The sequence below is a fragment of the Oncorhynchus mykiss genome, chromosome 4 (genome assembly GCF_057628025.1).
Source record: "Oncorhynchus mykiss isolate SJ-2025 chromosome 4, ASM5762802v1, whole genome shotgun sequence".
Lineage (NCBI taxonomy): Eukaryota > Metazoa > Chordata > Actinopteri > Salmoniformes > Salmonidae > Oncorhynchus > Oncorhynchus mykiss.
This window is the reverse complement of record NC_143025.1, coordinates 86,714,769-86,731,191: the sequence shown is the minus strand read 5'-3', so window position 1 is coordinate 86,731,191 and position 16,423 is coordinate 86,714,769. Positions and strand designations below refer to the sequence as shown.

The window sequence follows — 16,423 nt, the reverse complement described above, 5'->3', positions numbered from 1 at the left end:
GTCAAGGGAGATGTTGTCCTGGCACCACACTGAAGTCCATGGTCATTTACCAGACACATCCTAAAGTCTGACCCCCCCAGCGCTCAATGATTTTAGGCTGGGTATCTGTATAGCATTGTGACAAGTGCGAAATTTGAAAGGGCTTCATAAAAGATTTTGATTGAACGTGAGAAGTGTCTGCAGCTGGTGTCCTATGGCCTGAAACAGCCATGTTACCACTGACAAGCCCTGGTCATGTTGAAACGAACACTGTAGAGCCACATAAAGGACAGCGGATTAGGAAGTCAGCAAATGAGGCTTAAGTGGCAGAAATTCCTAAAATGAAGACCAAGCGAATGTGGGCATGAGCTCTGCAAGGGACAGTCAAAATCTCAGCAACTGGATTTGGTAGAGAAGGATGGCTGTAGAAAAGCAATGGAGTAGGAAAGAAGGCATGATGACATGTATATTGTACAAACGGAATGTTCCTACTACTGTGTAGAACCAAACAATGCTTAAGGAAAATATATAAGCCAACCCAAACAATATACATTTCTCAAGTAGGTTTATTAGCAATCAACGCAGCCATGAAACAGCAGGATCCAGGTTAGCACAGAACCTGAGGATGAGATAGGAAGTGTTACAGCTGCTCAACACATCAGAAAACAAGTGACAGCAATCAAAGCTAAAAACTACCTTCTACTGGTCACTGCCGGCGGGCATGAGGATATAGTGGTCGGTATTGGACGGGAGCAGGACGGTAGCTGACGAAACCAGCTGAGCTCCATTGGTCATTTCCATGGTCATATGTGGTTCTTAAATGGGTGATGATGCCAGCAGGGAACTTCCTAGTGATGAACAACTCCCCATAATTAGCCTCAAGATCTTCCTGGCTAGGTTCTGGTCTAATAACTTTGGATAGGGGTGGAGCTATTGTAGCAGGGAGTGGGGCTGGAATAGAGCCTGCCTCAACTGCACCCTCAGGAAGTGGGAACCGTTGGTCTTCAAACTCACTCTGACTGTTGCCATGTTCATAAACACTCTCAAAGTGAGAGATTTCCCCTGCCTGGAAGTTACTTGGTGAAGACTGACACGGTGGAGGTAAAGGAAGAAAACTAGGGTAAGCTACTCCAGCAGAAAGACATCCAGTCTGTTCAGGAGCCTGAGGAACAAGGTAAGGGGAAGCAGTAGTCTTCAGGGGAGCAAAACTCTGAATACCAAGATTGGAGCCCCCATCAATAGGACTCCTAGATTCAACAGGACCAGGGAGGCTTGAACCAGAAGAAATGGGTTCATGTTTAAGGAAGTAACGTGTGTAGGTGTTAATTTGGCTGGGTTTGACAGGTGGACCATATAGAGTTGAAGTTCCTGGGTAGACTTGGCCCAACCTGTAGGCTGAGGAGAGAACAACATTACTTTTCACATCTTAGAAAGTCACTATTCAAACCTTAAGTGAGAGTAAAAAAAAAAAAAAAGGTATTGGCAGAAATTACCCAAGACACGTTCCATACAGTAATCCATTGTTGTTCTTACCTTGTTGATAGGGATAGCAATGAACATCCCAGAACAGCAAAACCAGGAACAGCCCCCTAGATAACAAACAAAGTTACATGATGTAGACTACAACACTTACTGAGAAAAATAATCACATTAACTGTCACTTACACTACACAACACTTAGAAGCCATAATAGTCATTGAACATGTGAAGTATAGAGAAATAACTGTGGCGTGTATTTATATGTTGTAGGGGACAACCTGTAACCAATCACAGCCTGATTGGACAATGCTGGCCAGCTGGTGTTAATTCACTTGCCTTGTCTAACTCCAACTCAACCCCTACGCCCTTATATCCAATTTCAGTCAGATCCACACAAGGGCAACGGGGTAGCGATAATGGTTGGTGTGGATCTGGGCCTCAATTAACTTCAGCTGTCCATCGTTATCTAATCGGGCTGTGATTGGTTACAGGGTGTCCTCTACAACATATAAATACACTCCAGCATCTCTTCTCATCACATCAACAATTCTCATTGTGCAATGGCTGTAGTTTAAGTGATGTTTAAGTGATGTTTAAGTGATGTTTAAGTGATGTTTAAGTGATGTTTAAGTGATGTTTAAGTGATGTTTAAGTGATGTTTAAGTGATGTTTAAGTGATGTGATGTTTGAGCTTTGGTGTGTGGCCAGAACACATCGGCGTTTGATCCTATTGCATTGACAAGCACTACTCAGCCCATACTCTACATAGACCGGTGCAGCATAAACAATCACCGGTACAGTAAGCCAGAATGCAAATTGACCATTGCCATATTTGAATCTGTTTCATTTACTTTGAACTGGACGGTGTTCACAGCATCAGCGGTTGTGAGTAGGTGCGCTTGTTTTTGACATCAAAGCGTCAGCTGCATGTAGCCACGTGTGCAATTTTGTTCATATTCTTTGCCAGTTATTAGCTCAGTTTGATCATTTGTAGTCAGCAATGGTGATTGACAAGAGCACAATGTGTACATTTCTAGGCATATTTGAGAAGTGAATGCTTGTATAAGCTAAGTAGCCAATAGGCAGAGGGTAGTATTTGTCTGATTCTCTGTAATCATATGGGAATAATAATGCATTTTGTGAAGTGGTTTCTTGCATCAAACATTTTCAGTCACCTACTGACGGACAAGTGGATAAATAGTTTAATGTCATGCCCTGACCACAATTATATCCTCCTGAATCCTGCATACAAGCAAAAATTAAAGCAGGAAGTACCAGTGACTCGGTCTATAAAAAAGTGGTCAGATGAAGCAGATGCTAAGCTACAGGACTGCTTTGCTATCACAGACTGGAACATGTTCTGGGATTCTTCAGATGGCATTGAGGAGTACACCACATCAGTCACTGGCTTCATCAATAAGTGCATCGAAGATGTCGTCCCCACAGTGACTGTACGTACACACCCCAACCAGAAGCCATGGATTACAGGCAACATCTGCACTTAGCTAAAGGGTAGAGCTGCTGCTTTCAAAGAGCGGGACTCAAACCCAGAAGCTTATAAGAAATCCTGCTATGCCCTCCGACGAACCATCAAACAGTCTGTTTCTATTCAAGGACTAAGATTGAATCGTAGTACACCAGCTCCGATGCTCGTTGGATGTGGCAGGGCTTGCAAACTATTACAGTCAATAAAGGGAAGCATAGCCGAAAGCTGCCCAGTGACACGAGCCTACCAGACAAACTTAATTACTTTTATGTTCACTTCGAGGCAAGTTCCACTGAAACATGCATGAGAGCATCAGCTGTTCCGGACCACTGTGTGGTCACGCTCTCCGCAGCTGATGTGAGTAAGACTTTTAAACAGGTCTACATTCACAAGGCTGCAGGGACAGACGTATTACCAGGACATGTACTCCGAGCATCCGCTGACCAACTGGCAAGTGTCTTCACTGACATTTTCAAACTCTCCCTATCTGAGTCTGTAATACCAACATGTTCTAAGCAGACCACCATAGTCCCTGTCTAAGGTACCCTGCCTAAATTACTACCGACCTGTAGCACTCACATCTGTAGCCATGAAGTGCTTTGAAAGGCTGGTCATGGTTCACACCAACCCCACTGTCCCAGAAACCCAAGACCCACTCCAATTTGCATACCACCCCAACAGATCCACAGATGATGCAATTTCTATCGCACTCAACACTGCGCTTTCACACGTGGACAAAAGGAACACCTATGTGAGAATGCTATTCATTGGCTACAGCTCAGCATTCAACACCATCGTGCTCTCAAAGCTCATCAATAAGCTAAGGACCCTGGGACTAAACACCTCCCTCTTCAACTGGATCCTGGACTCAGTCCCCTCCTGTACTCCCTGTTCACTCATGACTACACAGCCAGGCACAACTCCAACACCATTAAGTTTGTCGATGACACAACAGTGGTAGGCCTGATCACCAACAACGACGAGACAGCCTATAGGGAGGAGGTCAGAAACCTGACCGTGTGGTGCCAGGACAACAACCTCTCGCTCAACATGATCAAGACAAAGGAGATGATTGTGGACTACAGGGAAAGGAGGACCGTGCACGCCCCCATTCTCATCGACGGAGCTGTAGTGGAGCAGGTTGAGAGCTTCAAGTTCCTTAGTTCAAGCACACCAAGACAGTCATGAAGAGGACCAGAAAAAACATATTCCCCCTCAGGAGACTGAAAAGATTTGGCATTGTTCCTCAGATCCTTAAAAGGTTCTACAGCTGCACCATCAAGTGCATCCTGACTGGTTGCATTACTGCCTGGTATGGCAACTGCTTGGCCTCCGACCGCAAGGCACTACAGAGGTTAGTGCGTATGGCCCAGTACATCACTGGGGCCAAGCTTTCTGTCATCCAGGACCTCTATACCAAGCGGTGTCAGGGGAAGGCCCTAAAAATTGCCAAAGACTCCAGCCACCCTAGTCATAGACTGTTCTCTCTGCTACAGCACGGCAAGTGGTACTAGAACACTAGGTCCTAGAGGCTTCTAAACAACTTCTACCCCCAAGCCATAAGACTCCTGAATATCTAAGCAGATTGTTACCCAGACCATTTGCATTGCCCCCTCCCCCCCCTCTTTTACTCTGCTGCTACTCTCTGTTACTATCTATGCATAGTCACTTTCATAACTCTACCTGCACGTACATATTACCTCAATTCCCTTGACTAACCGGTGCCCCCGCACATTGACTCTGTACCGATAGCCCCTGTATATAGCCTCCACATTGACTCTGTACCGATAGCCCCTGTATATAGCCTCCACATTGGCTCTGTACCGATAGCCCCTGTATGTAGGCTCCACATTGACTCTGTACCGTAATACCCTGTATATAGCCTCCACATTGACTCTGTACCGTAATACCCTGTATATAGCCTCCACATTGACTCTGTACCGTAATACCCTGTATATAGCCTCCACATTGACTCTGTACCGTAATACCCTGTATATAGCCTCCACATTGACTCTGTACCGTAATACCCTGTATATAGCCTCCACATTGACTCTGTACCGTAATACCCTGTATATAGCCTCACTATTGTTATTTTACTGCTGCTGCTCTACTTTATTTCTTACTTTTTTTGTATTTTTCTGAAACTGCATTGTTGGTTAAGGGCTTGTAAGTAAGCATTTCACTGTAAGGTCTACCTACACCTGTTGTATTCAGCGCCTGTGACAAGTACAATTTTATTTGATTGTAATCGTTAAGGACTGTGGAGTTTTTCAGAATAAAAAAGAAACAGAATGGAACTAAGCACTGCTGTCCACTAGACACTGGGAGATGAATTCACCTTCAAGCAGGACAATAATCTAAAACACAAGGCCAAGTCTCCACTGGAGGTGCTTACCAAGAAGACAGGAACTGAGTGGTGAAGTTTTGACTTAAATCTACTTGAAAATCTATTGCAAGACCTGAAAATCATTGTCTAGCAATGATCAACAACTCATTTGATAGAGCTTGAACAATTTTGGAAAAAAATGATATTGTACAATCCAGGTTTTTTTCAAAATATTTTTTATATCGCCTTTATTTAACGAGGTAGGTTAGTTGAGATCACCTTTATTTAACGAGGTAGGTTAGTTGAGATCACCTTTATTTAACGAGGTAGGTTAGTTGAGAACACCTTTATTTAACGAGGTAGGTTAGTTGAGATCACCTTTATTTAACGAGGTAGGTTAGTTGAGAACACCTTTATTTAACGAGGTAGGTTAGTTGAGATCACCTTTATTTAACGAGGTAGGTTAGTTGAGATCACCTTTATTTAACCAGGTAGGTTAGTTGAGAACACCTTTATTTAACCAGGTAGGTTAGTTGAGATCACCTTTATTTAACGAGGTAGGTTAGTTGAGAACACCTTTATTTAACCAGGTAGGTTAGTTGAGAACACCTTTATTTAACCAGGTAGGTTAGTTGAGATCACCTTTATTTAACCAGGTAGGTTAGTAGAGATCACCTTTATTTAACCAGGTAGGTTAGTTGAGATCACCTTTATTTAACCAGGTAGGTTAGTTGAGATCAAGATCTCATTTACAACTGTGACCTGGCCAAGATAAAGCAAAGCAGTGTGACACAGACAACAACACAGAGTTACACATGGAATAAACATTTAAAGAGCCATTAACACAATAAACAAGTCAATGACACCGTAGAAAAAAAGAAAGTCTATATACAGTGTGTGCAAAAGGCATGAGGAGGTCAGCAATAAATAGGCCATTGGAGCGAATAATTACAATTTATCAGATTAACACTGGAGTGATAGATGAGCAGATGATGATGTGCAAGTAGAGATACTGGTGTGCAAAAGAGCAGAAAAGTAAATAAAATAAAAACAGTATGGGGATGAGGTAGGTAGATTGGGTGGGTTATTTACAGATGGACTATGTACAGCTGCAGCGATCGGTTAGCTGCTCAGATAGCTGATGTTTAAAGTTGGTGAGGGAAATAAAAGTCTCCAACTTCAGCGATTTTTGCAATTCGTTCCAGTCACTGGCAGCAGAGAACTGGAAGGAAAGGAGACCAAATGAGGTGTTGGCTTTGGGGATGATCCGTGAGATATACCTGCTGGAACGTGTGCTACGGGTGGGTGTTGTTATCGTGACCAGTGAACTGAGATAAGGCGGAGCTTTACCTAGCATAGACTTATAAATGCCTTGGTGCCAGTTGGTCTGACGACGAATATGTAGCGAGGGCCAGTCGACTAGAGCATACAGGTCACAGTGGTGGGTGGTATAAGGTGATTTGGTAACAAAACGGATGGCACTGTGATAGACTGCGTCCAGTTTGCTGAGTAGAGTATTGGAAGAGGTCGAGGATCAGTTGGATAGTCAGTTTTACGAGGGTAAGTTTGGCGGCGTGAGTGAAGGAGGCTTTGTTGCGAAATAGAATGCCGATTCTAGATTTGATTTTTTGGATTGGAGATGTTTAATATGAGTCTGGAAGGAGAGTTTAAGTGCAAAGCTCTTAGAGACTTTCCCAGAAAGACTCATAGCTTTAATTGCTTCCAAAGGTGATTCTAACATGTATTGACTCAGGGGTGTGAATACTTATGTGAATGAGATTTTTCTGACAAAAATGTCTAAAAACATGTTTTTACAATTCGGCATTATGGGTGGGGTATTGTGTGTAGATGGGTGACGGAAAATATATATTAAATAAATCTTGAATGCAGTCTGTAACACATCAAAATATGGAATAAGTCAAGGGCCATGAATACTTCATGAAGTCACTCTTAAAACTCTTTTATTTTCAATAAATATTTGCTGTCAGTAATGATATATTTCTGGGATTGCCCATCTTCCTTTCACACACCTTACACTACCATTCTTTTTAAAAAGTCCTAAAAGTGTTTAAGGCACTGCTGAGGTAAAACACCCATGATGACCCACAGGAGAAAATGGCAACTATAGTCTGGTACAGAGCCCACTCAATCTACACCTGTCAAAACACAGAGGAACAAACGTTATGATACTGACCCACCAACGCTTCAGGTCTCTCCTCTTTTCATTCCCCTGTACTTGAGACATGAAGGGGTCGCCGTCCAGACATCCTTCCCAACTTCTTATCCCTTCTTCAAAAACGTGTTTTAGAGAAGACATAACCGAGCCATGAGCCATGTCTGCCACTGCCTTATTGGAGTCTTTATTGTGAATAATGGCGGTCCTTCTCTTTTAAATATAATGGACACTGTGTGTTTTAGGGTGACTGTCTTCCACATCTTACGCCACATGACATTCAGGTGTTAGCGGGGTAATGTTCAGGGATAAAACGTTTTGAAATGGGGAAGTACTAACTCAACCTATGACAATGCAGACTGCTATGGCGACATGAGAGAGACGCAGATTCTAGCTATAGGCTCTGTTCAATCATAATTTAAGGCCTAATCCCAGACAGTTCCAGATAGCACTAACACAATAGAGGCCCAAGACTTCTCTCAGACACAGAATTTATTACATTATCGCATTGTAAGAATCTATCTACTATGAGCGTTCACTTCCATTTCAGTTTCCAGGGTCTTAGTTGCTTTGGACCCCCCACCCCCCCCAGGCGAGTCTTGATATCAGGCCAGTAGTTGTCAAGCCTGTCCTCGCCTGGGCCCCCAGGGCAAAAGACACAGAGAGAGAAAAACCACCCAAGCCACTGCCTGTTCACACCGCTATCATCCAGAAGGCGAGGTCAGTACATGTGCATCAAAGCTGGGACCGAGAGACTGAAAAACAGCTTCTGTCTCAAGGCCATCAGACTGTTAAACAGCCACCACTAACTCAGAGAGGCTGCTGCCTACATTGAGACCCAATCACTGGCCTCTTTAATAAATGAATCACTAGTCTCTTTATACAATGCCACTCTAAATAATGACGCTTTAATAATGATTACATATTTTACATTACTCATATGATATGTAGATACTGTATTTTTTATCATCAATTGTACCTTGCCTATGCCGCTTGTCCATCGCTCATCCATATATTTATATGCACATACAGTTGAAGTCGGAAGTCTACATACACCTTAGCCAAATACATTTAAACTCAGTTTTTCACAATTCCTGACATTTAATCCTGGTAAAATTCCCTGTTTTAGGTCAGTTAGGATCACCACTTTATTTTAAGAATATGAAATGTCAGAATAATAGTAGAGAGAATGATTTCCTTCAGCTTTCATTTCTTTCATCACATTCCCAGTGGGTTAGAAGTTTACATACACTCAATTAGTATTTGGTAGCATTGCCTTTAAATTGTTTAACTTGGGTCAAACGTTTCAGGTAGCCTTCCACAAGCTTCCCACAATAAGTGGGATGAATTTTGGCCCATTTCTCCTGACAGAGCTGGTGTAACTGTATCAAGTTTGTAGGCTTAATGCTCGCACACGTTTTTCAGTTCTGCCCACAAATGTTCTATAGGATAGAGGTCAGGGCTTTGTGATGACCACTCCAACACCTTGACTTTGTTGTCCTTAAGCCATTTACCAACCATTGGAAGTATACTTGGGGTCATTGTCCATTTGGAAGACCCATTTGCGACCAAGCTTTAACTTCCTGATTGATGTCTTGAGATGTTGCTTCAATATATCCACATACGTTTCCTCCCTCGTGATGCCATCTGTTTTGTGAAGTGCACCAGTCCCTCCTGCAGCAAAGCACCCCCACAACATTGTGCTGCCACCCCCGTGCTTCACGTTTGGGATGGTGTTCTTCGGCTTGCGAGCATCCCCCTTTTTCCTCCAAACATAATGATGGTCATTATGGCCAAACAGTTCTATTTTTGTTTCATAAGACCAGAGGACATTTCTCCAAACAGTACGATCTTTGTCCTTGTGTGCAGTTGCAAACCTTTTTTATGGCGGTTTTGGAGTAGTGGCTTCTTCCTTGCTGAGCGGTCGTTCAGGTTACGTCGAAATAGGACTTGTTTTTACTGTGGATATAGATACATTTGAACCTGTTTCCTCCAGCATCTTCACAAGGTCCTTTGCTGTTGTTCTGGGATTGATTTGCACTTTTCTCACCAAAGTACGTTCATCTCTAGAAGACAGAATGCATCTCCTTCTAGAGCGGTATGACAGCTGCTGGTGTTTATAATGCATACTATTGTTTGTACAGATGAATGTGGTCTGGAAATTGCTCCCAACGATGAACCAGACTTGTGGAGGTCTACAATGTTTTTTCTGAGGTCTTGGCTGATTTCTTTTAATTTTCCCATAACGTCAAGCAAAGAGGCACTGAGTTTGAAGGTAGGCCTTGAAATACATCCACAGGTACACCTCCAATTGACTCAAATTATGTCAATTAGCCTATCAGAAGCTTCTAAAGTCATGACATCATTTTCTGGAATGACTGGAACAGTCAACTTAGTGTATGTAAACTTCTGACCCACTGGAATTATGATACAGTGAATTATAAGTTAAATAATCTGTCGGTAAACAATTGTTGGAAAAATGACTTGTGTCAACGCACAAAGTAGATGTCCTAACAGACTTGCCAAAACTATAGTTTGTTAACACAAAATTTGTGGAGTGGTTGAAAAATGAGTTTTAATGATTCCAACCTAAGTGTATGTAAACTTCCGACTTCCACTGTTCACTTGTTAGATATTGGAACTAGAAGCATTTAGCTACATTCACATTAACATCTGCTAACCATGTGTGTGTGACCAATACAATGTGATTTTATTTAGAAAGAAAAGCAAGGAGGGAAGCAGAAAAGCAGGAAGCAGAAAAGCAGGAAGCAGAAAAGCAGGAAGCAGAAAAGCAGGAAGCAGAAAAGCAGGAAGCAGAAAAGCAGGAAGCAGAAAAGCAGGGAGGGAAGCAGAAAAGCAGGAAGCAGAAAAGCAGGAAGCAGAAAAGCAGGAAGCAGAAAAGCAGGGAGGGAAGCAGCTTTACTGTCTTGTACAATCACAACCTTTTGCCACTCAAGACCAATGTAAACTGTGCATTGTTGTCTCTTTAGGGTAGACCACAAATCACCTGTACTCTATATAACTATTGCTATAATTTTGCCAATTCACAAATCTTTCTGCTGAATGGAAGGGTGCGTTTTTAGATTCTCCACTGTGTGCCATGTTGTGCATCGTTCCGTCGCTGCAGGCTTCTAGCTTCTGGACAGCAGAGCAGAGGACTGACGTCTAACATGAAGTACATTCCATTCCATTCTCATGGTTCCCATCACAGGTTTAACCCTGCAGGTTTCAAAGCTGTCATACTGTAATCATCAAAGGCCACATGGATGTGTCCACACTGAGTACTGCTGGCCACCACAGCACTCCTAGCCACTACTGGCCACCACAGCTCTCCTAGCCAATACTGGCCACCACAGCTCTCCTAGACACTAAATTGTCACCACAGCTCTCCTAGCCACCACAGCTCTCCTAGCCACTACTTGTCACCACAGCTCTCCCAGCCACCACAGCTCTCCTAGCCACTACTTGTCACCACAGCTCTCCTAGCCACCACAGCTCTCCTAGCCACTACTGGTCACCACAGCTCTCCTAGCCACCACAGCTCTCCTAGCCACTTCTGGCCACCACAGCTCTTCTAGCCACTACTTGTCACCACAGCTATCCTAGCCACCACAGCTCTCCTAGCCACTACTTGTCACCACAGCTCTCCTAGCCACCACAGCTCTCCTAGCCACTACTTGTCACCACAGCTCTCCTAGCCACCACAGCTCCCCTAGCCACCACAGCTCTCCTAGCCACTACTGGTCACCACAGCTCTCCTAGCCACTACTGGTCACCACAGCTCTCCTAGCCACTACTGGTCACCACAGCTCTCCTAGCCACCACAGCTCTCCTAGCCACTACTGGTCACCACAGCTCTCCTAGCCACTACTATCCACCACAGCTCTCCTAGCCACTACTGGCCACCACAGCTCTCCTAGCCACTGCTGGCCACCACAGCTCTCCTAGCCACTACTAGCCACCACAGCTCTCCTAGCCACCACAGCTCTCCTAGCCACTACTAGCCACCACAGATCTCCTAGCCACTACTGGCCACCACAGTTCTCCTAGCCACTGCTGGCCACCACAGCTCTCCTAGCCACTACTAGCCACCACAGCTCTCCTAGCCACTTCTGGCCACCACAGCTCTCCTAGCTACTACTGGTCACCACAGCTCTCCTAGCCAATACCTGCAGCTAGCCAATGTCATAGTTCACAAATGACATGCCATTACACTTCCCTTTAAGTCATCTTAACAGATGTAATGTAAGGCCCCACTGTCTTTTTCCAAAGCCTGTCTTTGTCTCCAAGTATCTGATGCCCTGGGAAAAAAGTGGGATACAGTGACAGCAGTAAGGAGGTCTCTCATTCTCCCTTAACCAAAAGGGCTGGGAGGTGATTTGGTCACATAGAGAGACAGGGACAGGCAGTCACAGAGAGAGTGAACTCTGAAATCACTGGTCTTAGTAAAACCACGTCTTCTACTAAACAGGGTGGCAGTAGGGGTTGTGGTCCAGGTCTCGACCACACAGAGCCGTCACAAAGAACCCTCTCCTCTGGCTGACCGGGCCCCCATGGATCCTGCTGTCTGTATCCAGTTACTAATCTACTGTTCCTGACTCTGACCGGTGGCCAATCAAATGTTGGCGGTGCCCGCCCGAACGGGCAGGGTAGTCTGCGCTAGGTTGCACCGCGCTAGAGAGTTGAAGACTGCGACCAGAGCAAATCCACTCCAGCTGTGCAGCCCCTGAGAACCAGAGAGAGGGATGGAGGCAGAGACAGAGAGAGGGCAGAACTGTGAGAGAGAAAGGCAGGGATGGAGAGATGAACCAAGAAAAAGAAGGAAAGAGAGAGAGGGCTTTTTAGAAGGGTGGTCAGGAAACTCTGAGAAGTGTGGTCACATGACAGCTGTGGTATTCTAGAATCAGAGGATTCTATCCCCTCAGGGAGTTCTGACCCAGAGAGGAACAATGACTCTGTGGTTGTATCGACCGTACATTGAAGTAAAGGAAATACATACTTACTTATTCGGAGAGAAAAAAACACTTCCATACCAACTCAGTGGGAGGTTGTTTCTGTTTCATTCACTGGAGAAAGATGTCGCCTGGTATTCAAAGTTGTACATTTCACAAACAGTAATGATCAACAATTTGATTTAACTACAAATAAAATAAATTGACTGCCCATTGTTCATACAATCCCCTTCTAACTAAAGAAGAACCAGAGGCCATTGTTCAACATGTAGATGCTCCAGTTAACTTAAGTCTGAACACCTACCCTTTCATAACGAGCATAACATTCCCTATTGAGAAGTTGTGTATGGAAGAGTGAACCTTGTTGATGAAACACCTATTAACCTCAGAGGGTGAGGACAGGTGGTAATCTATTCTAGCTCAACACTGACGTGTGTCTTTATCAAGTTGATCCTGTGATTGCTGTAAGGGTCATGGTGACAGAGGTCTCTAAGACGCTCTGACACCTCTCTGTAGAAGAACAGTCAAGCAAAGTGTGTGTTTGTCTTCCTGCTAAAACCACACCGTTTGTCTGCATATTTACTCTCCCTCTCTTTCTTACCTTCTATTGCTTTCTGTCTCTAGCTACCTCTCTCACTCTCTCTCTCTCTCTCTCTCTCTCTCACACACACACACACACACGCAAACATTCCCTCTTACCCTCCCTCCATCTCCCTCCCATCTCTACCTTCATTTTCTCTGTGGTGTAATTCCAGTTTATTCAGCCAGACCTCCCCAGAGCACCTAAACACAGGCAGGTAAATTACCGCAGCATGGCGGCTGGCTGGCGCTCTTCCTCTCTCCCTCTTTCTGCCCGAGGGGGTCAGTCAGTGTCATTGTTGACATTGGACACATGCTCATCTAATATAAAATCTTCTCATTTGATTTGGACTGTAATTATGTCGTAAAAAAAATAATAGCTGTGAAGGCTGTGGCCTGCCAGTGTGATCTGCTTTCATCAAGTGCAGACTGGTTTAATTATAGACTATAGACAGTATTCACCTTCCCATCCTACCATCAGCCCTCTTCCACTGGGCCTGGCTGAGCAGCCTGCCTCTCCCACTGTTTCTTGAAGCCATCACATTCTTTTATGGTGTGTTAATCACAAGGCAATAGGAGCTGTTAGCGATGTGATGAGATGTCTCAGGGTGGAAGAGCTGCTTGGAGCCTGGACACTAGTTCATACAGATCCTGGGAATGGGAGGGAGGGGAGGGAGGTGAAGGGGGGAATATGCAGTTAAGTGATTGAGCACGATGATGGAATTTTATGTCTCGACTTTTTGTTTTTTAATGTGTGTGGGTGCGCATGAGCGTTGGATAATTATATGTTTTTTCCAGATCTGAAGCATACTGACATACTGACATACTGACATACTGACATTACTGACATACTGACATTACTGACATACTGACATACTGACATTACTGACATACTGACATTACTGACATACTGACATTACTGACATACTGACATACTGACATTACTGACATACTGACATACTGACATTACTGACATTACTGACATACTGACATACTGGCATACTGACATACTGACATTACTGACATACTGACATACTGACATTACTGACATACTGACATACTGACATACTGACATTACTGACATACTGACATACTGACATTACTGACATACTGACATACTGACATACTGACATTACTGACATACTGACATACTGACATACTGACATTACTGACATTACTGATATACTGACATTACTGACATACTGACATACTGACATTACTGACATACTGACATACTGACATACTGACATACTGACATTACTGACATACTGACATACTGACATTACTGATATACTGACATTACTGACATAACTGACATACTGACATTACTGATATACTGACATTACTGACATAACTGACACACTGACACACTGACATACTGACATACTGACATTACTGACATTACTGATATACTGACATTACTGACATACTGACATACTGACATACTGACATTACTGACATTACTGACATTACTGATATACTGACATTACTGACATACTGACATACTGACATACTGACATTACTGACATTACTGACATACTGGCATACTGACATACTGACATACTGACATACTGACATACTGACATTACTGACATACTGGCATTACTGACATTACTGACATTACTGACATTACTGACATACTGACATTACTGACATACTGACATACTGACATTACTGACACACTGACATTACTGACATACTGACATTACTGACATTACTGACATACTGACATACTGACATACTGACATTACTGGCATACTGACATTACGGACATCCTGACATACTGACATACTGGCATTACTGACATTACTGACATTACTGACATTACTGACATAGTGACATTCCTGACATTACTGACATTACTGACATTACTGACATTACTGAAATTACTGACATACTGACATTACTGACATACTAACATTACTGATATACTGACATTACTGATATACTGACATTACGACATACTGATCTTACTGACATTAAAGGAATGATTGTAGTCGCTGTGTTTCAAATTTGGAAAATTACTCAGACATATGGTTGCAAAACTCTGGGAACGTTCAAGAAATCCCCTTGTTTTCCCCCAAATCCCGGTTGAAGGATTTCCATTATCAGAGGAGAATAAGCAGGACATCTGCATCCCTCCAACCAGGATTTCTGGAAAAGCAGGGAATTTATTGGACTTCCCTGGAATTATGCCCCCTTACTCAGACATCAGTTCACCTGAGTCGGACTCCTTTGACAAGGTACTAATAGGTTGGGAAACATTTCCTTTAAGCCCATATATGAGGCTTTTATTTATTTATTTTACCTTTATTTAACTAGGCAAATCAGTTAATTAAGAACAAATTCTTATTTACAATGACGGCCTACTGAAAGGCAAAAGGCCTCCTGCGGGGACGGGGGTTTGGGATTAAAAAAATAAATAAAATACAATATAAATATAGGACAAAACACACATCACAACAAGAGAGACAACACTACATAAAGAGAGACCTAAGACAACAGCATAGCAAGGCAGCAACACAACATAACAACAACATGGTAGCAACACACCATGGTAGCAGCATAAACATTGTACAAATTATATTGGGCACAGACAACAGCACAAAGGGCAAGAAGATAGAGACAACAATACATCACACAAAGCAGCCACAACTGTCAGTAAGAGTGAAGTACTGTCAGTAAGACTTTGAATGAAGAGATTGAGATAAAACTGTCCAGTTTGATGGGCAGAACAGGTGTTTACTGGCAGAACAGGTGTTTACTTGCAGAACAGGTGTTTACTGGCAGAACAGGTGTTTACTGGCAGAACAGGTGTTTACTGGCAGAACAGGTGTTTACTGGCAGAACAGGTGTTTACTGGCAGAACAGGTGTTTACTGGCAGAACAGATGTTTACTGGCAGAGCAGGTGTTTACTGGCAGAACAGCTGTTTACTGGCAGAACAGGTGTTTACTGGCTGAACAGGTGTTTACTGGCAGAACAGGTGATGACTTGCAGAACGGATGTTGTATGTGGAGAATGAGGGCTGCAGTAGATATCTCAGATGGGGGAGTGAGGCCTAAGAGGGTTTTATAAATAAGCATCAACCAGTGGGTCTTGCGACGGGTATATAGAGATGACCAGTTTATAGAGGAGTATATTGTGCAGTGATGTGTCCTATAAGGAGCATTGGTGGCAAATCTGATGGCCGAATGGTAAAGAACATCTCGCCGCTCGAGAGCACCTTTTCTCCAAAATCTAGCATGGGTAGTATGGATATCTGAATCAGGGTTAGTTTGGCAGCTGGCGTGAAAGAGGAGCAATTACGATAGAGGAAACTCAAGTCTAGATTTAACTTTAGCCTGCAACTGTGATATGTGCTGAAAGAAGGACAGCACACTGTCTAGCCGTACTCCCAAGTACTTGTATGAGGTGACTACCTCAAGCTCTAAACCCTCAGAGATAGTA

At 43.5% G+C, this 16,423-nt stretch overlaps 1 protein-coding gene across 1 annotated transcript; it reads right to left on the bottom strand.

The window, feature by feature from the left end:
• Positions 1-527: 527 nt before the first annotated feature.
• Positions 528-1,752, bottom strand: LOC110522574 (uncharacterized). Its single transcript, XM_090233505.1, has 4 exons — positions 1,645-1,752; positions 1,513-1,568; positions 676-1,374; positions 528-598 (listed from the first exon to the last, which is right to left on the bottom strand). The coding sequence occupies exons 1-3, from the start codon at positions 1,674-1,676 to the stop codon at positions 686-688; spliced, it is 777 nt and encodes a 258-aa protein (XP_090089631.1). The 5' UTR covers positions 1,677-1,752; the 3' UTR covers positions 528-598; positions 676-685.
• Between the last annotated feature and the right edge of the window lie 14,671 nt (positions 1,753-16,423).